The sequence below is a fragment of the Pavona decussata genome, unplaced genomic scaffold, assembly GCF_977016875.1.
Source record: "Pavona decussata unplaced genomic scaffold, jaPavDecu1.1 SCAFFOLD_102, whole genome shotgun sequence".
Taxonomy (NCBI): Eukaryota; Metazoa; Cnidaria; class Anthozoa; order Scleractinia; family Agariciidae; genus Pavona; species Pavona decussata.
The window spans coordinates 2658965-2685000 of NW_028145517.1; the positions used below are offsets into that span (position 1 = coordinate 2658965).

Below are 26036 nucleotides of genomic sequence, written 5' to 3' on the forward strand. Positions count from 1 at the left end.
ATGCTGTACAAGTTGGTTCTAACTTTTGAGTCTGCGACTGAAATCCTTAAGTGTGACCATTCAAATGAAAGCAACTGAGCAGTACTTTGCTGTGGTGCTGTTCATTATGCTGTACAAGGTGGTTCTAACTTTTGAGTCTGCGACTGAAATCCTTAAGTGTGACCATTCAAATGAAAGCTACTGAGCAGTATTTTCCGGTGGTGCTGTTCATTATGCTGTACAAGGTGGTTCTAACTTTTGAGTATGTGGATGAAATCCTAAAGTGTGACCATTCAAATGAAAGCAACTGAGCAGTACTTTCCTGTGTTGCTGTTTATTGTGCTGTACAAGGTTCTAATGTTGAGTCTCCAGTTTCTCCCTTCTCCTCAAATACCAGCATTTGATTTATAGTCTCCTATTAGTGTTCCCGCGCTAGATTACTTAACACTCAAATAAAGTATAGATGAAATCGCTGACTTCGACCGGTCCTTTACTCCGATTCTTTACGTAACTAGTCCTCCGCAATCGAGCGCAGAATGAGAAGAGGTACGTCCAAATTGGCTGAACAATGTTAAATTCACTTGTCCGGGCCTTTAGCCTTGTAAAACAAGTTTCTTTCTTGTATTGGAGTTGGGGAATACAAGGTTACAGAGAGCCTGATTCGTTTAAAAGATTACAAGGGTAGAGTAATGGACACAGACACACAACAGCTACAAGATTTCTCCGTATAAAAGTCGATTTTTATTCCTTATGTACAACCAGCTTGCATTTTCATACAAGACTGGCAGCTCCATACACCAAATCCCTACGAACATTGAAGAAAACACCACACTAAAATTGAGAAAAAAAAACAAGATGATCCGTCTTTGGTTTAGGAAAGTTTTGAACATCTCGAACGTTAAATAACCCATTCACTAACAAATCTGGCTAAAAACGCATGCAAGAATCGAGTCGTTAAAACGTTAGAAAAAACATCACCTATCTTTAAATATAAACCCTGCAACTTTCACAGAGCAGTATAAGTTCCCGTTGACTTTTAAGAGTCTTATAGGCGTTTAATTAACTTAGAAATCAGCTAAACACACAGATCAGTATCATTTAATAAAGATTTCTGTCATTAGGATTAAAACTATTTCACTTGGTTTTAAAGGGGCAATTTCACCAACTTTTTGTGTCACAAAAAATATTCTTGTATCGATGGAATCGTCAAAATAATGGTAAAATTTTGTTAACAATAACCCTACTAGTGCACAGAAACTAGTATTAATTATGTTTGGCTGCGGATGGCTTGGATGGAAGAGGATCGCAACTTGAAAAAAAATGGCCAATTTTTTCAAGTTCTTCCTGTGTATTGTAGAGAAGTCGCTAAAACTTGATTATAGCTTGTTCTTTCTTGGAGAAATCCCCTAATATTTTCTTCCTAGTGCTCTAATAGCAATTTCATGTTAGAAAAAAACAGTTTTGACCAAAATACAGCAAAATCGCCGTGTCAGTGCCCCCTTTAAACACCAAGGCCCTCGGTCATACCTATCACTTTTCAGGGATCCCTAGCAGGTGCTAATTTATGCAGGCTTATGCGCATGCCCATTCTACGTAAATCTTGGGGCATGCAACCTTCAACGTTACTATTAATTAATCCAGAGTAGCATATTTTAACAAGCACTGTGCCATTTTAGCGTCAAGTTCATATACTATCTGCTCCTTCGCAATGGAACATTCCCACACTGTCATTTGACTACATCTGCCAGAATTCTTAATTTTTTTCCCCGTTTGCTCGTGAACAATTTGATAAACACCTCGGGGTTTCCATCAAGTGATAGTTTGTTATTGTGTTCCTCTTGTCGTTATGTGTTTGTCCACATTTGCGGCATGAAGTTAGCACAAAGCGTTCTTCTTTTCAATTTTCCTTGCCCTTGAACCAGACAATAACAGAAGACCTAAATAGATTCTAGCACGACTACGACTGCGAATACGAGATTTGACGTCAACTTTTTAGCGAAGTACTAAGAAGAGATATATTCTAGGAAGCTCCACTTTACTCCTTGTGAGCGACGGACTTGACACAGTTGTTTTGAATGATCATAGCTAAGCCCTTTGTGATTCAAGAGACGAGATCACCTACGTTTCGAGGACTTGTTTTCGCCACTACGCTATAAGTGTTCTCACTAAAACTCGTAGTAAAATGACGATGGCTTTTTCGTTTTTTCGCCAAAATGACACTGGTTTACGCACGTGCACTCTTTCTCTATTGGAAATACTAGTACTCGTGCTAGAATCTTAAGTGACCTCAGATCATTTGAGAATCAAGAGTGAAAGGATTGTTTAATGTAGCATATTGTTAATGATGATGAACGTGGGAACGAAAAACAGCCTAGGAAAGACAATCAAACTTTGAACAAATTAAATAAAACAAGTTTTGACTGTTCAAAACGATCACCATTTTATAAGCTCAAAACAAAAACAAAAAGGTTTTAAAATACAATAAAATCACACAAATAGTCCCTGCACTCACTACACTGTCAAATCCAAACTCTTGAATGTCGAATGACCAAATCCCTTGACTTGTTCAATGTCGAACTTATCCACTGGTCAATGAGAAGTCCTTTTCAGACCTTCAACTGTTGACATTCCCCATTTTTTACAGAAGAACTAAGAATCAATCCAAAAGTTGACGACAACTGCATATCCACGTCTAGGAACGAAGGAAATGTGGGAAATGCCATGATGTCATTCCGAAGAAGATGGTGTCCAACATCAATGCTATGTACTATGAACAGAGACGATCAACGCCATCCCAAGTGATTGCACAAAGAAGGATGTTGAATTCTTTTGCCAGGAGCGCTAGAATCGGACCTGGCTTCAATGGGTCCCATCATCGTCTCACTGTCCCACGGCTTGATGCAATTTCTTCTTCACACACCGAATTTAATCAGGATCAAATACTTCACAATCCCACTGAAATTACGAACTACAAAACTTGGGTCAGTCTTCCTCCTGGATAAAAATGTCCCCCATAATATAACGTTTGAAACAAAACAAAAAAAAAAAAAAAAAAAATGGTTGGATTTCCACGTTCATACAGTTTATTCTTCTGCAATGAACTCGACTCAACACTAAGAATACTGTTGTTCGAAGAAATAAAATGTCATCTGACTGATTGTGTATCAACATGTGGTTTGGTGAAATAAAAACAAAAAAAATCCCTGAACAACTTGCATTCCTGCAGTTGTACTTATTGACTCTGTTCTTAGAAAATCTACCAGACAGCAGAACAAAGTGGTCCAAAATGATGGGACAATAACTCTTTCTTGGGTGGTGATTCCTGCCAAAAAAATAAGTAGACACATCAATTATATGGAGTGTTTTCACATGACGTCACGGCGGCCATGTTGGTGTCCCAAAACAAAGAAATGGCGGCCATGTTGGTGTCCCAAACTAAACCTCCGGGAATTGAACACTATTTTTATGCAAATACTTTCTTTTGTTTCAGTAAACCAATATGGCCGGTAGTCACGTGAATGAAAACACTCTATACCAACACATTTCAGACATCAAAACTGTGCAAACTTCATTAAGGAATGCTCCCCCCCCCCCTACCCGGCACCATCCAGCTTATTTGATTTCAGGTTAAGATTTTAAGAGTTAAGGTGTCTATTAGGAATCTGCAACTCTTTAGAAGAGTGCTTCATACATGTAAGTGTGTTGCAAAAATTAAGGACGGCGCCTACTATTGTTACTGCGCATAGGTTCTGCGCATCTCAAGATACTCGGGTTTCCTATGGGTGGTGCCTACTAATACAGGGATATTTTTGCGCGCTTTAAAACTATTCGAAGAAAGCAGAACTTATCAAATGATTTTGGTATCCAAAAAGAAAATTGGGGGTAACCATGCATTTTTCAGAGATAATAAAGCTTCAATTTGGAAAAAAGCGCCATACATTGCTTTGTATTTTGCTGCTTTTTAGAACAATTGTTGCTTAGTTATCTCTAAAAATGCGTGGTTACCCCCAATTTTCTTTTTGGATTTCAATAGCCACTACTAAGACCTGCTTTTCCCGCATAGTCATAAACTGCACACAAATACTTTGCTATTAGTAGGTAATGTCCTTAACTATGTAATAAAGTAAACTATACACAAAAGTGACTGCCACACTAGCTTAAACATGACAACACACCTTCCAGGCATTCACAATCAAGAATAAAGTGGTGCTGAATTGCCATTATACGAACTACTAGCGTCACTCGGTCTTGAGCACTTCTCTGACAGTTCCTCGTAAGTCCCTCCATGTAGAAAACACACTATAATGACTGTCATGTTGTCACAACCGAGTCCACCCATTTGACAGTCTGGCGCCAGGCATCGCGTAAGAAGCTCTTCACAAATCTGAAAAACAACAATCATAAACAAAAACTAATGAAACCGTCAGCATCACTGGAGTAGCTCAATAGCTTTTACATGTACTTGAATGATCACACCCGGCGATTTCATGACAAGACACAACTGTTAGAACAAACATAGACTCAAAATTAGAATCGCCTACAACAGCACAAAAATAAAGTACTGCAGACAAGAAAATACTGTCTGCTAAAAACCTTTCATTCAAATGTGACACTTTGAACACCATCAAATGTTCAGTCAAATGTTAGAACCAACTTGTACAGAAAATAAACAGCACCACAGGAAAGTACTGCTCAGTAGCTTTCATTTGAATGGTCACACTTCAGGATTTCATCCACAGACTCAAAAATTAGAACCACCTTGAACAGCGTAATAAACTGCACTACAAAATAGTAAGTATTATGAAGGTTTATGACTTCCTTTGAGACCTCACCACTTCACATAATGTTACAATTCTCGTTTTCTTCTATTTCTTTGTTTTCCTTTTAAGTGTAGTAAACAAAAACTGATCGTTTCACACAGAAACAACAAAACATGATCACAAACGTTTTAGAACAGTTTACCGTTATACGAATTTGAGATTATGAATAGTTTGTTATTTATTTATGCAAAACCAAAAGACCCCATACCTGGGTGGGTTGAAGCACCATTATTAAATCAATAATAAATTAGCTAATTGTTGTTTAAACATGGTTAAATTATATACATAACGTACCTGTTCAGGTTCCATTCTTTGCGCTATTCTTATTCTTACAAAATCTACCACTTCTTGATTGGAGAGGACGTCCCAGATACCTGGAAAACAGTTTACAAAGGCAACAAGTCTGTGAACTGCTTAAGAGGTTCAAATGCAAATTTGACCAATTATCTGACACTTCTACTTGCAAAAAGCAACAAAATCAGACAGTACAGGAGTTAATATTATTATGTTCAACAGTCTAAGGATTCATACAGTTATCCAAGTTTGGATGTATAAATGGGTACCAGCAACAAAATGCTGGGTATCCTGTGATGGACTAGCATCCTATTCAGGGAGGAGTAGTAATACTCTTAGTCACTTCATACTGGGTATCCTGTGATGGACTAGCATCCCATCAGGAGTAGTAATTCTCCTAGTCACTTCATGCTGGGCACCTGTGATGGACTAGCATCCCATCCATGGGTGAGCAGTAAAAGTCACTTAAAGCTGGGTATCCTATGATGGACTAGAATCCCATCCAGGGGGAGTAGTAATACTCCTAGTCGCTTCATGCTGGGTATCCTATGAAGGGTTAGCATCCCACCCAGGGGGGAGTAGCAATACTACTAGTTACCTTGTTACCTTGCTGGCTGAGTAGGCTGCTTGCAGCCTGTGTGCGACTTCACAAATTATTATTTGCAAAAATAAAATATCACCCATTTATACCATTCAAGGAAATAAAGAATCCAGTGTTTCAAAGTCCTAAATTATACAACACCACAAAGGCGGTAATGATAAAAATTCTTTAGAGTACCCACCATCGCAGGCTAGGACTATAAACTCATGATCTGGAGTGAGATCTTTCTGTATAACATCAGGAAGAGCTGTATGCAAATAAAGTCACAATGTTAGTGCACATTTACTGCAGAAATCAATTCCTTTATAAATGTTATTTTGAAATGACATTACCTTTGCTAACAAGGAAACTCTTTTGTAAACCTTGTGACTAGATGACTAGATTTGCGATTTAAAGGTAGAGTTTAGACTTTCCCTGACTAGACTTGATGCAAAATTCCCTGACTTTTCCCAGACCTTAAAAAAAATTATATGTTTTCCCTAACCATGGAAACCCTGACAATCAACTTTCACTCTGGGTTAATGAATCTGTCAACAGAAAGAAGTAACTGTCTTCTCCACAAAGGAATATGAAAGGGTAACTGGATCAAGTGACGAAGGGATGGATAGCGACGTTGGTACCTCCATCAAGCTGAAGACACTTAAGACATTGTCTTACAGCGGTTACCAATAACACGCGACCTACAGCATTCAAAAGAGTGGGATAAAGTTGCGTTTTGGTGGACGTCAATCAAACAAAAGCCGTTGAAATTATTTTGAATTCTGACAAGATTCCAAGGTAACCTTGCAAGAAACTAAGAATTTTCCCTCGCTGAGAGAAGGTAAACTTTATTTAAATTCATTTTCCAGCCAGATCAAGCGCAAATAAAAGGTATTTTTGAATTAAAAATCTCGATTTTCACTGCACATGATAATTTGCTCACTTGCACGCATCATTGATTTAATTGTCAGGTGTAGCGATTTCAAATGTTTCACAAAAATACAGCTTCGTCTAGACAATGCGCATTTCTTAGATAACCTGTCTTGGAAATCAACTTTCATAAAGTTTACCATCCGTTAGCGGATAAAACTGTCAATTTCTTCGTTCTGTTGCCTTGAAATGTTTTCAGAATTCAAAACAATTTCAACGGCTTTTCTTTGATTGACGTCCACCAAAACGCAACTTTATAGGAGTGTTTTGAAGGCGTTAGGTCGCGTGTTACTGGTAACCACTGTAACAGGCAAAGAAGTGCAGTAACCCATGTGAGAAGAGACTTGATTTACCTGTAACAATCTGTTCCTCTGCAGATTTTTTGTCGTTCTTTTTAAAGCAAAAATCTCCAAGGGCTCTTGATAATGCCAAGTTACCTAGAGATGAAAACAGCAAAGCATGACAACTGTTAACATGGGGAAATCAGGATAGCCTGTGAGCGAAACAATGTGCAAAGCTGTAGAACTGAATACTGCTTCCACATAGAACTTGTAAATAACTTGATAACTCTGTCAGATATGCCCTTGCTGTTGCTTGGAATAGCATGCCTGACACGCTTTGATCATTAACGATACTACCTTTCTTTTGGACCACAGTCTGCAACCCAAAGGGCGATTTACACGGTACGACTTTGTTGCATGCGACAAGCTTACGACAGGCATGTGACACGAATTGTTCCGTGTAAATCAAACCTACAACTCGCTTACAACTGTCGTGTACATCACAAAAAAATGTCGTAGGATTTTTAATGTTCTAAAATCCTACGACAATCGTAGGTATAGGCAATGTTGAGTGACGAGAGTTGTGTGCGTTGTTTTGCATGACGTGAGCAGCATGCGCTCCAGAAATCGCATGCAACAGTCGTAAGCAAAAGTTGTACCATCTTAATTGGCCTTAAGATTTAGGGTTTAGAGTTATGATTTTATTATGGCTTTAGGATGAAAATGTGTTTTTTTGTCTTTGTGCATGTGTATTTATTTATGTTTTTTGGTAGGATAATTAGCATGTCTTTATTGCTGGAGGCCTAACCATCCTCACAAACCTGAGGGTAAATAATTGTTGATCATATTATTATTATTATTATTATTAGTGACGACTTTTATAAGTCACATATTGTGTCCCCCCTGACGGTTCAACTTTGAACTTTAGCTATAAGCTACTCACCATTAACTCTGTTAAACTCTACCCAGCCACCAGCGGCAATAATTCTTCTTGTTTCATCTTTAACAAAGAAACAGAATCACCAGTAAACAAAGCTACAACCAGCAACTATCATGAAACAAGGAGAGCAACTGATGAAACAAGTCAAATCATCACCAAAGATGTATGACGACTGTTTTGATATCTAAAGAAATTCTCCCAAATAGTGCCACACAAAATACACAGAAAAACGTAAAGAGAATGTAAATGTTGGTATACATTGGGGCTTCAAGATTTAACACTCGAAGGGGTTTGAAAGTTAAGGTTACCCTATACCTTCAGAGGTGTCTTGCGTTTAAGCAATGTAGCGCGTCCAGTTTAAACTCTAGATACCTAAACCCCTATATCAAATTAAAGCTTATAGAGCTGGCTATCAAACTATACCAAAAAGTTTGAAATAAAATGAATTGTCAAATTTTTCACGACCTCTAAATGCGACCGTCCGAATTGCCTTTTTAAAGCTACAAGTCAAAGCGCATTTTGTTTTTCGCTAATTTAATTTGCTCCTCAGTTTCCGGACCTGAAGCGCTAAAAAAACGTGTCTGCGTTTTGTCACATTCAATCGCAATAAAAAGTTATAGAGCATTTTCAAAATAGGATCAAAAAAAAGTGGAGTGATCCTACAAAAATCGCTCTCGGAGAAAAAATATTTTGAAAGAAAAAATTCGCAGACACTTCTTTGTTGTTTATATGCTAAACTAGCTACTGTCCAAATTTGAAGGCAAACGAACAAATTCCTTTTGAGTTTTAGCCCTTTAAAGTGGCTCCTCCAAGTGAAAAAATTGATTTGAGAAAACAACGCTAAAAATTCAGTAATTCATTTTAATTCAAAATTCTTGGTTTAATTTGATAGCCAGCTCTATAAGCTTTAATTTGATATAAGGGTTCAGGTATCTACTGTTTAAACTGGATGAGCTACATCGCTTGGACGCGAGACACCTCTGAAGGTATAGGGTAACCTTAACAAACAATGACAGACGTACCATCATTGCTGGGTTTATGATCATAGGAAAGTTGTTCCACGGCTCCCTTCTTTGATGCTATTGCTCTAGAGTCACCAACATTTCCCTGACAAATAAGAAGAACAATTTATAATATTTGAAGAGAAGAAACATTGAAAGTTGAAGATATGGGAAACTTAGATGAATGTGGATAACCATATTTAAAACCAACAGAGATACCAGAACACAACTTTTGATTCTTACACAATAAATTTTCTGATTTTTGAGAATTACTACTATTGCGGTTGTCCCTGCCACTTCATCTCTCATCTGTTCATCTGAAAGGAAAGTAAGAAAGTTTATAGTACATCTTATAATTGGTGGTTTGAGAACGTTCAATACAAGCTGTATTGTTATTATATATGGAAGTGAAGTAATATATAAGCTCAGCACTTCAGGCTGGTTGCCATGGTGACTCAGAGTATAAGAAGAATGGTGAATAAAATTATTTTCAAGGTCACCAGTTATTTCTCGAGCATTCCAGTAACGAAGTGGAGTAGTGATAGGCAATTTCTTATTTTTTTTTCTTTAATTTAGATTTAAACAATTATTAAAAGAGTTGGAAAATACACCCACAAGAATAATGAGTATAAGATAACTTACCTTTTTGCATGTCTGTGTCGCATGACAAGAAACCTCCTTTTATTGCTTCTGGTATATTACCCTTTGCTGTGCATGAAAGATATAAAGAGGAGTGATCAGCAAGCTCAGAAGAACAACTTCGCAGCTAAAGTCTGTAGCAACTGGTTGTTATACTCATTGATTTACAAGGTTCACAAAGAATGTTTTATTCATAGACAGTACAATACAGCTGTTGTTTGTCATCGAGGCTGTGCCAAATTTGTCAAGGTTTTGGTGTACAGCTTTTGAAAAACTTAAACTATCAGGGTAAGTGTGGGACTTCTGATGCTGTAATTGGCTAGTTCAAATCCTTTTCTGGATTTGACATTCACACAAATTTGAAAAATCTGGGACACCACATCCATGTTTTGCTTTGACCAAAGGCACACGTCCTCTGTGATTGAAAATCACAACTGTTAGTTTGTTAAGTTCTCAAACTGCACAAGGCTTTGAAAGTGATCTTTGCTGCTATTACTGATGGCAGGAATGCTAATACAATTTGGAATTGTACTGTTTGCAGCCTACACAAATCAAGCAGTAATTGAGTTAGGTGTACCATAAATTAATTGGTACTTAAGACAATGAAATGATCTGCCTTACCCCACGCAGGATGATTAACAATCTTTGTATGAACACATCTGCCACAGTATTGTGCTACTTTGGCACCTGGAAATTCAATCACAGATTATTCAATCAATACACCACTGAGTGTCACAAAATACCTTCCTTACTGGTTGATTGAACAAGAGAGGAAAAGTTGAACCTGTGGATGACAGGTTCCACACAATGGTCAGATGCTCTAACAAGTGAGCAACAAGACTTGTAGCAAGAAAATGGATCTGTAATGGGTTTGGAATTCAGTAATTGTTCTTTGCCAAGGCTTCAATTCCCGGCCATACTGTGATGTCTGTAATGTGGCTCAGGTGTCAGAGAGGGGGAAGTTGACCGTCATGAGAAGCTCAGTTCTGTAGCTACTTAGATCATATTTTAGTGTTATAATAATAATGACAATAATAATAATAATAATAATAATAATAATAATAATAATAATAATAATAATAATAATAATAATAATAATAATAATAATAATAACAACATTTTTAAAGAGGAGCCTCCTAAAAATCTTTTTTTTAATTGGTTCAACTGAAAGTAATGACTGATGAAACGTACCCCCATGGCCATCATAAACTCCAAAGAAAGCAGTGCCTTTGTCTTCCTTAAGAGACAATATTTCAGTGTGAGAATCCTCCATGTCTGATAATTAGCTAAGGAATCTTTGAACTAAAAAGGAATCTTTGAACTAAACAGGGTTGCTTTATACAACCCAACAACTTGCCGAACTTTTTTTACAGAAAAAGTCACTGTGAACAAGTACTACAAATCTACATTAAATAAGGCCCTTTAGGATATTTTATTCCAAACCACAGAGAGAAGTATACAACTCTTTATGATAAATTTGCCTAAATGTGGGTCTTCATGTATATCAAATAATTATGTCTTTCATTGAAATTTCTTTAATTCAGTTGTTATGGTATTAACCATTCAACCTGTATTAAGCAGTCAGTAAGACATTCCTTGAAGGCAAGCACTTTTATCAAGTTTGAATGTATAAAGAACCATGCCACACAAACTGAAACACTAACAAAAACAATTACATTATTTGTATTCAATGCATTACTGTTTTTAAATCCTGACGAACAATCTTCTGGCATCAGTACAAACTATTGGAATTATTGATTCTAAGTTTTAGGGCAACTGGGTTAAAAATAGAATTGAGTAAACAAAACATGGTAATCACATGATGCTAGAAACACTGAACATCAAAATTATCAAAATTGTAAAAGATACTAATTCTCCATCCCTGCATGCAAGACGATCCCACTTTTAATAGCTTATTTGAAGATGAGGAAGTCTCTTTGGTGGTTACTGGCTCTGACAGTGTTTGGCCCATCCTGTTAAGAAACAAGGCTTTCAGTATTAACACATGCAGCTGAAAGTAGCTAACCTCAAAACCAACTTGTCTGGTCTCTCTCAGTTCGTTGAAGAACAGAGTTAAATCTGACCTTGGTTCATTTTGCAGTCAGCAACATTGTCACAATAAGTTTACTCTTTAACCACAGAGGTGAAACTAACCCCAAGGCTAAATGTTCTAACAACATTTGTTAAATCAACAATGTTAGAACGTTTAGCAGCCCACACTAGATGATGTTTCACCAATAATAAGTTGTTAAATGAATGTTAAAGTAAATTATGTTTAGAGAGGCGTTCAACATTGAAATGTTTACCTTGGCTTGGCGGTGTACAAAACAGACCGATTTTCAATTATTTCAAATGGTGCTTGTGATCAACAGTAATTATTTTTGACAAGTTTGATGTTGGGGTAGAGTTGAAATTCATTTCACATTTTGATTTCATAATAAAATCAGATGTTATTGCTGAAAATAGACTAATGACATCACCACATACAAACAAAAGCAGCAAATTGTGGAAAAATACAACACGAAAAAGCAGTCTACATAAAATCGCTTCTGGTAGCAATATTATTATTGTCCAGGAAAAAGATAAGAAATAAAACTGCAGAAGAGGATAATGCCCCAGGGGCAGTCATATTTGTGTCACGCTGAATGCTGTTCAAACAAGTTTAGTTGACTCAGATGTTAAATTTAGCCTTCTGACCTTGTGTGCTATTTCCTGAGCTAAGAAAATATTTTTTATTACTTACCAGGAATGTGTCCTTCTAAACCGTTGAGAACTAAATTGACATGATTTGTGAGGGGTTTCATTTCTTATGACCCAACCAACCATTGTTCTTTTTTTAAAGTTAAAAAGAAGAGAAAAATATTAGCCGTATATCATTGCTTCCTTACTTTGTTCAGGTGTTACAGAAGTTTAGTAGTGTAAAAAGTAACACTCACATTCAAATCAGCCCTTAGAATGTCTTCAAAAATTATTTTACAGAGATAGCTACTTGTTGCAAAATGGCAGTTATGGGAAGGCATAATCAAGGCTTGATTGGAATATTTACTAATTATTTGGTCACTGTTTCTTTGTTGAATGTTGTCCTTTGACCGACCCACGCTTACAAGACAGAGGGAACATTTTAAGGATAGCATCTCCTTTTGCTACTGCGCATAGATGGAGAGATTGAGATGGGCTGAGAGACTTGGGTTTCTTAAGGATGGTGCTTACTGAAACAAAGGTTTTTCATGTGGTTTGTAACTACATGGGAAAAGCAGTTGATAGCAAGGATAACTGGAATTCAAAGAGAACATCTGGTATAACCACACATTTTTCAGAGCTACTTGAGCTTCAGTATTGAAAAAATGTTATTCATTGTCACGAATTTAAACGCCATTTTTGTTGCTTATAAAACTGTAGTTATCTCTGAAAAAATGTATGGTTACCCCAAATTCTCTTTTTGGATTTTCAAAAGACCTTGCTAAGATCTGCTTTTGCCACAAAGCCATAACCTCCGCAAAAATACATCCGCATTAGGGGACCTAATTATAATAAAGAATTAAATATTACAATTGGCCAGAAGGAATCACTGGATAAATATACGAACTTACAAGCTTCTATATATAGTATTCTTAACAACAGTTATTCATTGGAAAGAATAGATCATTACTTTCATTTTCATGCAAAGATCACAAACCACAAAACCCTCTGCGCAAACTAAACATGACAAGGGCAAACGTGATGGACTGATTAATTCATTTATTACAAAAAAAAAAAAAAAAAAAAACAGGCGGACAAAAGCAGAGTTTTCAAACAAAGTAAAAAAACACTTTTGATCAATGTAAAGGCTAATTAGTTTTATACTTTTAACACTTCTTAGTTAACTTAAAAGTACAGTGGAACACCAATTTTTCGAACATCCTAGGGAAACTGAATTTGGTTCGAAATATCGAGAGTTCCAATAATTGGGAGGTAAAAATTTGACTGAAGCAAATCTAAGAGACACAACTTTTGGTTCGAAGAATCTGGGTTTTTCAGAAAATCAAGGATTCGAATATTTGAAACTTGCCCAAGCAAGTTGTTGTTCCAGGAGCTACAGAACAATATTTTAGTTAGTTTTCAACAGAGGGAAAAACGTTTCACAACACACAAATTGGAATTATTGTCACAGATCATTATTACGACCATTGTATTTAAACAATTAAAATGGGAAGATGGTGCATGTTACCATTTCCACAGTGCTACCAAAAATTAACCACAAATACAGCAAACTGTAGCAGGAACGTCTGTATTCGGTCTAACAAACTTTTGCCCACTAGCCTAGTTGTCATAGCAAATAATATTAACTTTTGCAAGAATGAGAGGACAGATTTTAGACACAAGTATCGGTAAACATATAGATAATCGTCATCGAATTAAAACATTATATTTCTTAATCACTTCCTTCCGTTGTAGGTGGAAAGGAACACGAAAAGCTACAAACATGGCACTTTGAAATATTTGTCGCCAACGCAATCACAACTAGACAATAACAAACTTTAAACAATTAGTTCTTGGTGATATTCGGTAATAAACCCCGCAAAAACTCAAAGAAAACGTCATATATTATTAAAATATCGGTTCAACTGATAAAAAAGCGGAAGGTTGAATTTGAAATCGTGCATCATGCATTGTACTACTGCGTGAAGAAACAGGAAACAGCCGACTTGCTTAGTTTAGCTTTTTTCTGCAACGAGTTCAAACAAAGCGACCACTACAGCTGCAAGAGTCGTTCGATTATTACTGAACAAAAGAGATTTTAACCAAAAAATTGAAGACTTTCTAGAAAATTAGAAACGAAAGACGTTTTCTTTCGCTTGTGTAGTGACAGCGTGCAAGCGAAATCCTTTACTGTCTGTAATACGAACTTCTTACCGGTAGAAATCAGGGTTTTAGAATTATGCCAACAACAACAAACAAAACCTTTTAACGTGCCTGCAAATGTCTGAGAAAAATTACGCCATTTATACCGAGAACGTTACTTCCCTTAGCATATAAAATGTACAAACATAACGAATTTAAACTGCGGCGCGGTATAGTTGAGACCAAACACAACCAACAGCTATAAACAGCTTTCGAAAATCGCTCACCTTGGATCTGATACGGAAGCAATTCACACCAAACAGCTGGAAGGAACACACTTGGGACTATTAATGAGTGGAATGGCACTCAGAATTGGCAAAGATCAAAACGGAATTTCATGTAAACACCGACGTCCGAAAATTCTTGCTCGGCGACATCTTGAAAATCGGACAAACTGGGTCACGTGAGATGGTGAAAGCGAATTGCCTAGAGGGGATGTAAATTATTTAACAGGACGGAGAACCCCCGTGGCTTTTGTACGTTGTCCTGCCCGGACTTCTAAACTTTGTGGTCATTTGAATTGTATTTTTCCCTGGTGTTTTTAAATAATTATTTACATGGCGAGCAAAGTAAATATTCGCCACTATTCACCTCCGCTTTGGTGTATAATTGTTTACTATCCGGACTTTGATCAAGCCAATCAGAAAGCTCGAAAACTGACAATATCCACTGGTTGGGCTCCTGGCTGGGGTTTATTACTAAAAAAGTAATATAATTACTTACCATCAGTGTCTCATTCAGAAAGGTATTCTTTGGGAAGTAGTCAAAACTACCATACTCGGAACAGGACCCACCAAACCACAAAATAGATGGTGGTCTCTGCCAACACCCGCAGTTCCTCAACCTCAAAAGATAGTGTCTTTATTGCATAGCCACCCCTCTATCCAGCAGTAAAATATGACAATAAGATTATATTCAAACCTCACTTTTCTTGTTTGTCGAGCGATGCTGACTTTTGCTAGCTGAATATATCTGTATCAATTAAAATTTTAAGGCCAATAAAAGTTTGTCGGTAATGTTCATGAGATAGTGGTGTCTTCGATAGCCCCCCTACCCCAGACAAGGTGCGTCCTTTTCGAACAAACTTGTTTCTTGCCTTCATTCTTCATAGTCTCCCGGTAATTACTTTACCCCCCCCCCCCCCCCTCGCATGTATCCTGCGAAAGCGGACTCCAGCCCCCCCGGAAAAGGTGCCTTCTCTTGCAGACTACTTCGGAAGTATACTCAAGAAAGTTTTATATCGAAAGGTTCCTTACGCCCTTTTACGTACCATTTTTGACAGAAAAGATGACCTTGCTATATACCTTCCACAGAAGATGGTACCCCTTTCACGTATACATGCCGGCAGTAGAAACTCTGCACCTCTTTTTGATTGGTCTGTTCGAGAGCTTCCACCTTTTTACTTTTTTTTTTATTTACCTAAATGACAGTTTTTCGTACCCCAAGTGTCCGATAGGGTACTTGCAAACAAGCCTCCTGATTTTTCTATTTTCAGATGTCCGTGTAGTGAATTTAGCTCAGGACTTCAACCTAAACAATGTACTCTCTCTCTTTTTCAAAGGGGGTGGAGTACTCCTCGGATTTTTTGGTGTGTGTGTGTGTGGGGAGGGGGAGGGGGAAGGGGAGGTGGCGAGAAAAATTGAGAGAAAAAGAGGAACTGTGGAGAAGGGAAAGGGAACTAATTTATAGTCTACAAAATTCCCTGTGCTTCGTGTTCATGGAGTTATATTGGCGAGACTGGTAGATTGTTCAAAACCAGAAGGAAAAAAAAAACATGCCAGAAACACAATGAAATGCGCCAAAGGCTCTAACATTGCGAACCACGCATGGACACTCGATCATGTCTTTGACTTTGACAACGCAGCCATGATCGACAAAGGAACTATCCGTACAAGAAAAACGCTGGAATCTTGACACACAATAGAAATGATCACGGCTGATAACAACTCATGCCCACTTCCAAAACAATATGGCATTCTTTTAGAAAAAACATTAATTGATTCTGACACTTCCAAACAAACACTGATTTTGACACGTTAATAGTCTTGTCAACATTCTTTGAACGTGTATTTTTAGTTTTTGATTTACGTGTAGTATTCGCTATTTTTAAATTTCTTTATATTTCAGTTTTCACACATTAATTTTATCCGTTGAATCAAGGTAGCAGACAGCCGGGCTGCCGAAAGCTCTAGAGACCGCTACTCGATCCATATTTGTAATTATGCTGAGTCCTGCTGAGTACGGCTCTTCTATATTCTTACGAACTCCCTTTCGATAACTACGCAATTGATCAAGTTCAAATTTCATTATAATTGTTTTGAGTTGCGTAAAAAAATAATAATAAATAAATAATCACTACCAGCATGACCAATCTTCACCGATGCAGTCTAGTTTCGGCAGCCTCATGATTAAGTACACATGCATCACTTTTGCACAAAGAACGAGCATGAATACAGTTTGAGTCGCAAAATGTATACATAATTTATGTATGCGGCTGTGCGGAAATCTTACCTGGAAGTGAAATATGTGAAATTCATAAATTTGAACTGGGACAAAATAATTAATAAACAAAAGCCCATCGCATTTATCATAGCCTACGAGCAAGCTCTTTTGGGGGTGGGGGCGGAAGGGGGAAACCCCAAGAGAGCTTGCTCGCAGGCTACATTTATCAGTACGCAACTCTTTAGGCAATCGTACGTGCTTTTGCAACGCTGGAAGTATTTCACGGTCATGCAAATAATGCCACTTGCATTCTCTTGTTATTCAGGGACGGATATACAATTCTTTAGGGTCAATTGTCTAAAGGTGTTGTGCGTTTTGTGCGAAAGGCAGCATCAGCTGTGTAAGCGTATTCCCCGTACACTCCAAATTTGTTTTGGGGGTGGTGGTCAAGGGAGGGGGGGGGGAGGGAAGGGGTGCATCCGTACTTGTGACGGAATAAGAAGGAGAGAAAGAGAGGCCCTCGGGGCGAGGGAGACTTCCATTTAATAGTGAAGGGGGTGATGTTCGGAAATTTTGAAAAGAACCTCTAAAAGGCCAGAGGCATCCATAGAACTGATAGAGGCAGAGGGGAATTTTCTAATATTTTAATTCTTTAAAGAGAGACTTGTCTGGCCTAAAGCAATGAATGATTTAGTACTATATGACGATAGCTTTCGGTATACCGGGGAACTCTTTCTTCCATGATCATTCGACGCGACGCTTTTATAAGTCTTAGTGGCACAATTACATGTTAATTTTAGAACAACACATTTTTCCTCGACTATAACTTTGAAAACATTCAGGTGTTCAACAAAGCACCAAAACAAAAAGTTTCATTAAGATAAATATTTAATTAAAAATATCGGACCGTGGAGTTTTCAGAATCGCTGTATCAGCGAAACGATCACACGGGGTCGAGGCTCCCCCGGAGCGGAACCCTCGTGTTTACCACGCATGTGCTTTTTGACTCGCGCTCTTGTTTCTGATGGATGCAGGTCTGGAAGGAGAGAGGGAGGAAAAAGGCGATGAGAAACCGGGTCGGCGGCGGTCCAAAACAACTCCCCCAGCTACCAACCAATTTACTATGTCTAGTTCTCTAGACAGTGGCGTTGGAAGCTTCGAGGAATCGGACGAAGCGGAGAAATCGTGCACGACCAACAATGATCAGCCACAACAATCGAGCAGCGAAGAACAATATGAGAACCCGGACAGCGGAGCGAGCAGTTTCCGATTCATCTACGCGGGCAGTGCAGTGCTGGACAAGCGGTACACCCAGTCGATGTTACCTTGGGTTATTGCGGAGGTCAGAAGGAAGAAAGAAAGGACGCCGATTGATTTGAACGTCGAGGAAATGATGGTGAAGGCAGTCGATTGTTCGTCCAGCAAGACTTTGTTTCAACACCAAGTGCAGACCATAACACGCTGCGCCCGTTCCGCGGACAAGAAATGTTTTTCGTATCTGACGAAAATACCCGACGAAGTCGCTTCTTGTTACTGCTACGTTTTTGAGGCTGTCGAAACAAGTTCGGTAAGCAAACTTCGTTGTAACATAACATATGCGATAGTTTAGGTGATTGTCATACGGGGTTACATACTGCGTTTTTGAAACGAAAAATTTCTGTACTCTCCCCAGCGGATGCATTTACGACTAACAATTAAGCGCACGGCTTTCATAAACAGGATATTGTCACCTTATGTAATTTTCCCCATTATTGCGCGCATTTCTTGTGCAATGTCTCTCGCAATTTCTTTGAAATGTAGAAGCCCTTCTTGCTAAAGTAGAATCTTTTTATAGTCCACAACTTAGATCATTACAGACTAAAAATATGATATTCTTTGACGAAAAGAAACATGATACACCTTTAATAATGGCTGCTGTCGTTTTTAGACTCGATGTTTTTGAAATCCACAAGAAATTGACCTTGTCACTGATTTAGGAAAACCAATATGTTTTGTTGAAAGCATGAGTGCTGATAATGCGTTAGTTCTTGGGTCAAATTGCGGCTTCTGGAAAAAAAAAATTAAGCTTGAACCTTTCCCCGACATTAACCTTGCTCTTGGAATATTTCACTTTTCCATATCTCTTTTAATAATATTTTTCTTGCCCGTGCATGCCCCTTTCCTTATTGTTTCAAATCTTGTTTACATCAATAAATTTTGTCAAGCGAAAATTTTTTTGAGCCCATGTGAATTTCGCTAATCGCCAGTGGCTTTGATTCAAATCGCCTTGGTTGAGAAATATCCTTTGACGTCTTATTCAGGCTTTCTTTCTATGTTTTCGTAATTGTGTTTTGAATAATTTTGGCACGTAAAAAGCTTTATAATTTGGACTCAAATCACGTACATGTACGTGGATTTACATCTCTCTCAGTTTGAAGTTCAAGGCAATAAAGGTCCTAATTGTTATGCTAAGCATGTATGTACCATAACAAATGTCACACAATATCCCCTTGTTCCGAACAAACATTGTCATGTCACAAGGGAATTTATTTTGTTCTTTGTTAATACTTGGATCTGTCTTTTCCAGTAAAAATATAAACAAAGTCGATCACCGAAAAATTTGCCCTCAAAATGTGTTAATATATTAAAGAAAAAAGAAACCAACAACAATAATTATTGCTGGTTTGCAATTTTTCCTATGCTAATGTATTTAAAGCTGTTTTTGAAGAATAGTTAAATATAAATGATTGAATGGATCAGTTATTTTGAACTTAAATAAGTTGAACGTTTTCTTTCAATTTTCTTAACATGTAAATCTTTTTCAAATTGGTTTTTAGGTAAAGATTTACTGCAATTTACTTTTTTTGATATTTTTAAATCCATTCTTGCACTTTCTTTCACTGGATTATGCAGATGTAATAGGTGTTTTTTATTTTTTTTTTTCAAATAATGAATAATAATATTGTTTTTACCGGTCACTCTAACTGGTTGTTCTGGTTTTGAATTGAAATGGTCATATTTCTGTCTTTTTTTTGTGATGTGTGTATAGAGTGATGCCATGATAATGGCTTGAATATGTGTGCTTTGGTTTTTTGTTTTTCCGACTGAAGTGAGCTAATGTTTACAAGTCTGACAAATTAAGTTGTTTGGCAAAACGACAATTAACGCAAATTATGAGAACAACAAGCAGTTCTCATTGCTTTTGATGTAGCAGTGAGTATATCCATGTGTATTTGTTCGGCCACATGTTTTGCAAATCATGGTGATTTAAGGTACAATGAAAAATATGTATTGTTATAAAAAATGCAATGAAAAGTGGCGTGTTTTTACAACAACATGTTTTTGTCAACCATGTAAATACCAAAACCACTCTGTTTTGAAAGTGGCAACCACAACCACCTTGCTAGATCCAAGTTTTAGATTGAATAATTTGTCTTCTTTAATAATTTTGCTTTGTTACATTAATTTTATTTGACTGTGCAACTCAACTAAATTCAACTTTCTTTGTTTGCTCTCTACTCCTTACGGGGCACAGACCGGTAAAAATTCAATTTGGCTAGTAGATTTTGTGCGTTAATTTTCCCGGCCATAATAATGTAAAGTACTGGAGTGAAAACAAAGATAAAAATTATTTAATAATATCATTAAAATCAAGAGAACAAGACCTTCATTTGGATGCTTTTGGTACTGCATGCCTGGAGTTTCAGCTTTGTTCATGTTAATTTAAGGTCATCTTGAAATTTTACCCAATAATAATAATGCAATGCTTATTTGTAAACATTGAAAAAACCTTAAGTTTACAGCTGTGGGTGGTTAAAGTAATTATCACCCATCTAATGAAAATGTCTGACCTCCCTACCTCCCCTTTTTGTAAAATGTATTAGTAAAACTGTGACAGTGAAAATTTGTTTTGGCTAGTTAAATCAGACCTGTTAACTACTAGCTAAGTACTGGGTTAGTGAGCTAAGAGGTTAATCTCAAGCTTTCATTAAAAACTGTGGTGTACAGTCGTTTACTGTCTTTGCCATTACCAAGTAGTCTTTTATGAACTGTGGAAAACGGATCAAATCTGGTTCTTTACGTTGAAGTGTACAGGGTGCAATTTCCTTGCTTGTAACCCGTCTCTACAGCCAGATACAGTGTGATTTTTCTGTTTACAAGGATCTGTGAAAGGAGAAACTGTGAACTTTTTGTTACAGATAATTTTATTCATGCGTGGCCTACCTCGCCCCGTTATAATTGTCCTTGGAATTATAGTCAGCTTTTTATGTTCATGGCCTTTCAAAAAGACTTTCCCCCTCACCCCAGAATGGATGCTTGCAAAACAATAGTGAAGTAGCCTCTTAGCATAGATGGGGTTGTTGCTTGTTTTCACTGGAATGAATTTCTTTTGCACTAAAAATTTTGGAATTTTACATGTATGTCCTTTGTTTGTCCTATTTTGAGCAGGAAAGAACTACAAGTCTGCTTCCTGAATATTGTGGCAAAGATGTCATTGCAACATCATGGTGGATTAGAAATCTAAAAGTGAAAATAGGCAATGTTCATTATGTTATTTAGTGTGTTGAAAAAAATTGGACTTAGGCATTTTTCCTATGATTTGCCACCAGTCATGCCATGAAGTGGCGTAAAGCTCTTAGTACTTTGCCTAGAAAAAGCTCATTGTTGTTGTTGTTGTCACAGGTGAATGGGTTTTTGCAATGTATCCGTGATGCGGCAAAACAGGTTGCAGACCAAGCCCAAAATATGTCCTCTACAAGAAAAGACAGCAGAGCTGAAGAACCAACATTGCCAAAAAATCACAGCAGTCCAAATCTTTCTGCTGAGACAGCATGCGATAATCTGGCAGTTACAGTTTTTCCATTATGGTACGTTGGCAGAGTGATTGTGTCGCATAGGCAAGCACCGCCTACACTTATAGATGAACTGGTGGAGAGATTTCAAAAACGCTCAGAAATGAGTGATCTGGAGCAACAGCTGAAGGCAAAACACGAGGAACAGAAAGTTACACCATTGGTAGTGAACGATGAGAATCATGCAAATGAACATCAATTAGCAAAAAAGACAAAAAGTCTTGATAGCGCACAAATACTTCAAGGTGAAGGAAACAGCACTAAGGAAAGGACTGAGGAAGACGAACAGGGTAGATCAACCCTACTGAAAAGTAATTCTGGAGGACGACCAAGGTCTGCAAGCGATGGCGACAAAAAGCAAGACATTTATTCTTCAAAAATAAACAATCCTGCCCTGCGGAATGTCAGAACCCACTCTAGGAATTCTAGCTTTAGCAATGTTGGAGAAAATCGAAACATCCTCTTTAAAATCAGTGTCCAATCAGTGGCTTGTCTTAGTGTTTCCTCAAAAGCCCAGCTGATGGAGAGAAGGCTGAGAGAAGTGTCTTTTTGTCAGCAGGTTTGTTTTTGCATTTTTATTTATTTATTTATTTATTTATTTATTTATAACAACGTTATTTGCATTATCAAGAAAGAATGCAAAAAGGGTGCCAGCAGGGAGGAACTAAATCCTCATATGAAGCTGACCCCCCTAACATCTAGTAAAAATAGAATATAGTAATACAATATATAGTTTGCAAATAGCTTACAAAATACATAATCTTATAATTTATAAATCTAATAATCAAAATCTATTTTGAGTCTAGTTTTGCAATGACATAGGACAGGAGTGGAGAAGCTTAATGTAGTTATGATAAATTCATGTACTAGGAGACTTGGCGTGTCGACAAAGGTGCAGTGTGTGTCCTTGTCTTTTAAAACTTATACCTCATTCACACCAAGGCTTAAACATGTTTAAAAGCTGTTTAGTTAAACACAGTTTAAATTATTGTTTCCTTCATAAAAGCTGCTTTCAGATTTTTGTCAACGACAGATTTAGCACAAATGAAAGCATTGAGTTAAAGTTTACTTGAATCCTATGTCAAAGCCAATGGTTCAGCTTTCTGTTACCAATTTTCATTTTATTAAACCAACAAAACATGCATAAAAACATGTTTTGTTGGTGGTAATGGGGCTTTAGCCATTCTACTTCAAAATTGTTGTATCCCTTGCTGGGTGACACAATTTCTGGGGTTGATGTGGTTGTTGCTCACAACGCTACACTGTTTTCCCCAGCCAGCTCCCTCACTCCTGAGTACACCCAAGTTCAAACCAGGACTGGAAATAATCTTGCTTAGTGGGAAAAATGTCCTTCAAGATCGTTTTTTTTTAAGCAACATACACTTGTATTGTAAAATAATAAATTAATGGTCAGACATCTGGCATCCTAGATTTCTTACCCAACACAGAATCTCATTGTTCATTGGTATACATGACTTATCAAAGGCAACTCAGTGAAATGCAGGCTGTGTGTGCTGCACATATAAATTAGCTTGTTTCATGCTTGTTTCGGGTATTATCGCACTATGGCGAAATATGAGTTTGAATGACATACACTGTACGTTCTAAATTCAGACTTGAGATTCGAAAGAATTCTTAGCTTTCTTTGTCTGTTGCTTTCATTGCTATCTGTGAGTTTTTTGGGCTAATTTAAAAAGATTTAAAGCATTTTTCTTGAGTTGCAGTCTGTACTGTTTCTGCTTATATTCTATATTGAGTTTAAAGGTGTTTCATACAGCTTTTGACGGACCATACGTCACTTTTTCAACCGGCTATTAAGTAGACTTCTACAATACCCGTCAATGTAATCAAGATCTGTGCAAGACCAAAATGACTCAAATACAAATAAAATTTTAATTCAACGTAAGGTGGTTAACAGGCTCTCAGTCCTTCATTTTCTGTTTAGTTTGTCTGCTATCTTGCTTGTTTCAAGTTTTGTTGCTATCATTCTAATCACAGGGAACAAAGACGCCTGAGCATTTTGGTTTCATCTGCCATGATCCCAAGACTGGACAGTACTACTGCTATGTTTTCAAGGGACAGTCTGAACAACTGGTCAGTTTAGTCTTAAATGTACTTGTCTACATTTTTGTGCACTGTACTGAGAAATCAGAGTAAATGCATGGATCTTTTTTTGCAGGTGGATGATGTCATGCAGTCTTTAAGGCAAGCATTTAACAATGCATGGCAAGCGTCAGGCCCTACATCAGTTTGTGACATGTGTCCACTCCATCATCTTCATCAGTTGTGTGTTCAGCTTGAGGGTAAGGGTTACAACTTCAAAATATTTTTTCTCCATCCATTATCCCCCTTGCATAAACCAAATCTGAAGTCTGACAAACTAAATTACAGAATTCCAGATTCTTGTTATGGCTAATAAAATTGTTGATACATGAGTGCCCCATTTATCAAATGTCTGGATAACTTACTAGGGGTACGTTTTTTTTTGGGAGAATCAAAAAACGGATTTGTGATCTCAGATCATTTGAATCATTGTGCATCAAAGTTACAGACCAATAGACCTATTCGGCTAATGCAATGTTGTACCAAATTCAAATCCTTTGGGCATAAAATGTTTTGTTCTAAGTATTTCCATATCGTTTAAATGTGAATGCTACATTATAATGCAAATGCAATAAACAAAGAATCTTAACCTTGGGGAATCTGAATTGGGTACAACATTGGCTTAGCCAAATGGGTCTACAGGGTTGTCGCTAAGCGCCGGCTGCCGGCGAAATTCGCCGGCTGGGAAAGAGGTCATCGCCGGCTGAATTTTGGGTGGCAAGCACTCGGTTAAAAGGGCAATGAACAGTTCTTTAGTTACCCACAAGCAATTGTTCGATTTAGAATAATATATTTCAAGAGAAAAGGTTGAATAAACTCCTGACTACCTTGAGTATCGATGCCATAAAGTAATTGAAATAAAGTCTTGTTTTGAGAACTTGTTTACCGTGTCCTCTTTCCGTTTTCTGCGTCCGCCATCTTGTCAACACGAAGCTTGGTAGCCCCCGCATTCAAGGCATTGCGAAAGATTGGGAACGAGTTTGTTACCAGGTATTTGTGTCAGATCGGAGAAAGAAGAAGTCTTTCTCTGTAGCATGACAGAGAAAAAAAACATGAAGGAACTTCTTCGTAATGTTTTAATACAGCTTTTAATTGGTTAAATTTTATTGCTTATAGCATGTTTATGCTCATGAATAGCAAGAAGAACTGGGCAAACGGAGGAACAACTAAACAAACCAGAAACGTAAACGGTCCGCCGAGTGCTCGCCGGCGAAAACGAACGAACGAGAAACCGAGTGAACGAACCCGCGAAACTGGATGAACAGCTGAACGAACGATGGACAGCTCTTTTGTTTGCAGTTCTAAGCGTTTATAAGAATCGATTTTCTGATATTCTAGTGCAAACGTAAAAGCACTTATCTTTTCGGAACGAATGGAAAGTGATGTAGCTTTCGTTCTCATTTATACTTTAATGTTAAGTAAATGTTGAAAATCTTACGCACGGGGTATTTTCATTTTTAATGTTAGAGTATACACGGCATTCATGAAAAACGGGTTTTAGTTAGATTAGATTAGTTGTAGTTAGGTTTTGAATTTTGTTTAGGAGAGTTAGGTTATTTCTAATTTTTAAACTCCTGATAGATTTTACCGTGTTAAATAAAGAACTGTTCTTCTAGTGAGCTCACCAAAAGGAGAATTAAGAAAACAGCATAGATTGACGAACTGAAGTAAAACAAAGCACTGTCTGCTCAGAAGCCAGGTCTGTTATTCTCCTTAGGGGCACAGTGAACAGACCTGGTAGAGAGTTCAAGGAACGCCAAACAACGAAAACCACATGAAGGGAATATGGAAGCGTCAAAGCGAGGGAGAAAATTTTGAATAAATGCAGGGTGAATCTCGGTACCACATGTTTCAAACTGCGGCACCACAGCTGACCTTCTCTTTAATGGTTGTTTCTTTTTGCATAAAAGAGCCCCTAGATTTCACCAGAGTGCACCAAATTGAATTAAAATTTTCAAAATTTCCTGGGGAGGCCCCCCAGACCCCCCTAATGGGAGGGGGCGACCCCCTCCCATAACTACCTCTCCCCGTCGGCTACGGCGACGGCAGAAGGCACTTCGCGCGTTCTTTAGCCGGCTCAATTTCTCTGCTAACCGGCAGACAAATTTCTTAGCTACAACCCTGGGTCTATCCACGGATTCGTCGGTTCCTTTGATGCACCATGATCTGAATTATCTGAGATCACAAATCCGTTTTTGGATTCTCCCAAAAAAACGCACCCTAGGTCTGATTGGTATTGTGTTAATTTTAATGCAGACTTGAATATTTGAGGAAAATTATTATATTTAGCTTGAAAAATCAATAGTAATTTAAT

General features: G+C 37.5%; 2 protein-coding genes across 2 annotated transcripts in view; one reads left to right on the forward strand and one right to left on the reverse strand.

Moving 5' to 3' along the window:
- Positions 1-697: 697 nt before the first annotated feature.
- On the reverse strand, positions 698-14753 carry LOC146471621 (putative protein phosphatase 2C T23F11.1). Its single transcript, XM_085120154.1, has 13 exons — positions 14573-14753; positions 11334-11437; positions 10656-10739; positions 10086-10151; positions 9468-9533; positions 9069-9142; positions 8847-8931; positions 7828-7884; positions 6957-7040; positions 5876-5941; positions 5094-5173; positions 4155-4363; positions 698-3301 (listed from the first exon to the last, which is right to left on the reverse strand). Exons 2-12 carry the CDS (start codon positions 11434-11436, stop codon positions 4172-4174), a joined length of 957 nt encoding a protein of 318 aa, XP_084976280.1. The 5' UTR covers position 11437; positions 14573-14753; the 3' UTR covers positions 698-3301; positions 4155-4171.
- Positions 14754-17725: 2972 nt separating this feature from the next.
- LOC146471622 (TBC1 domain family member 1-like) overlaps positions 17726-26036 on the forward strand; it is a 33942-nt gene continuing 25631 nt past the window's right edge. Inside the window, exons 1-4 of the mRNA XM_085120093.1 lie at positions 17726-18354; positions 21450-22178; positions 23618-23713; positions 23799-23922. Of these exons, the coding sequence (XP_084976219.1) occupies positions 17812-18354; positions 21450-22178; positions 23618-23713; positions 23799-23922 (1492 nt within the window). The 5' untranslated portion in view covers positions 17726-17811. The remainder of the gene's footprint in view (positions 18355-21449; positions 22179-23617; positions 23714-23798; positions 23923-26036) is intronic.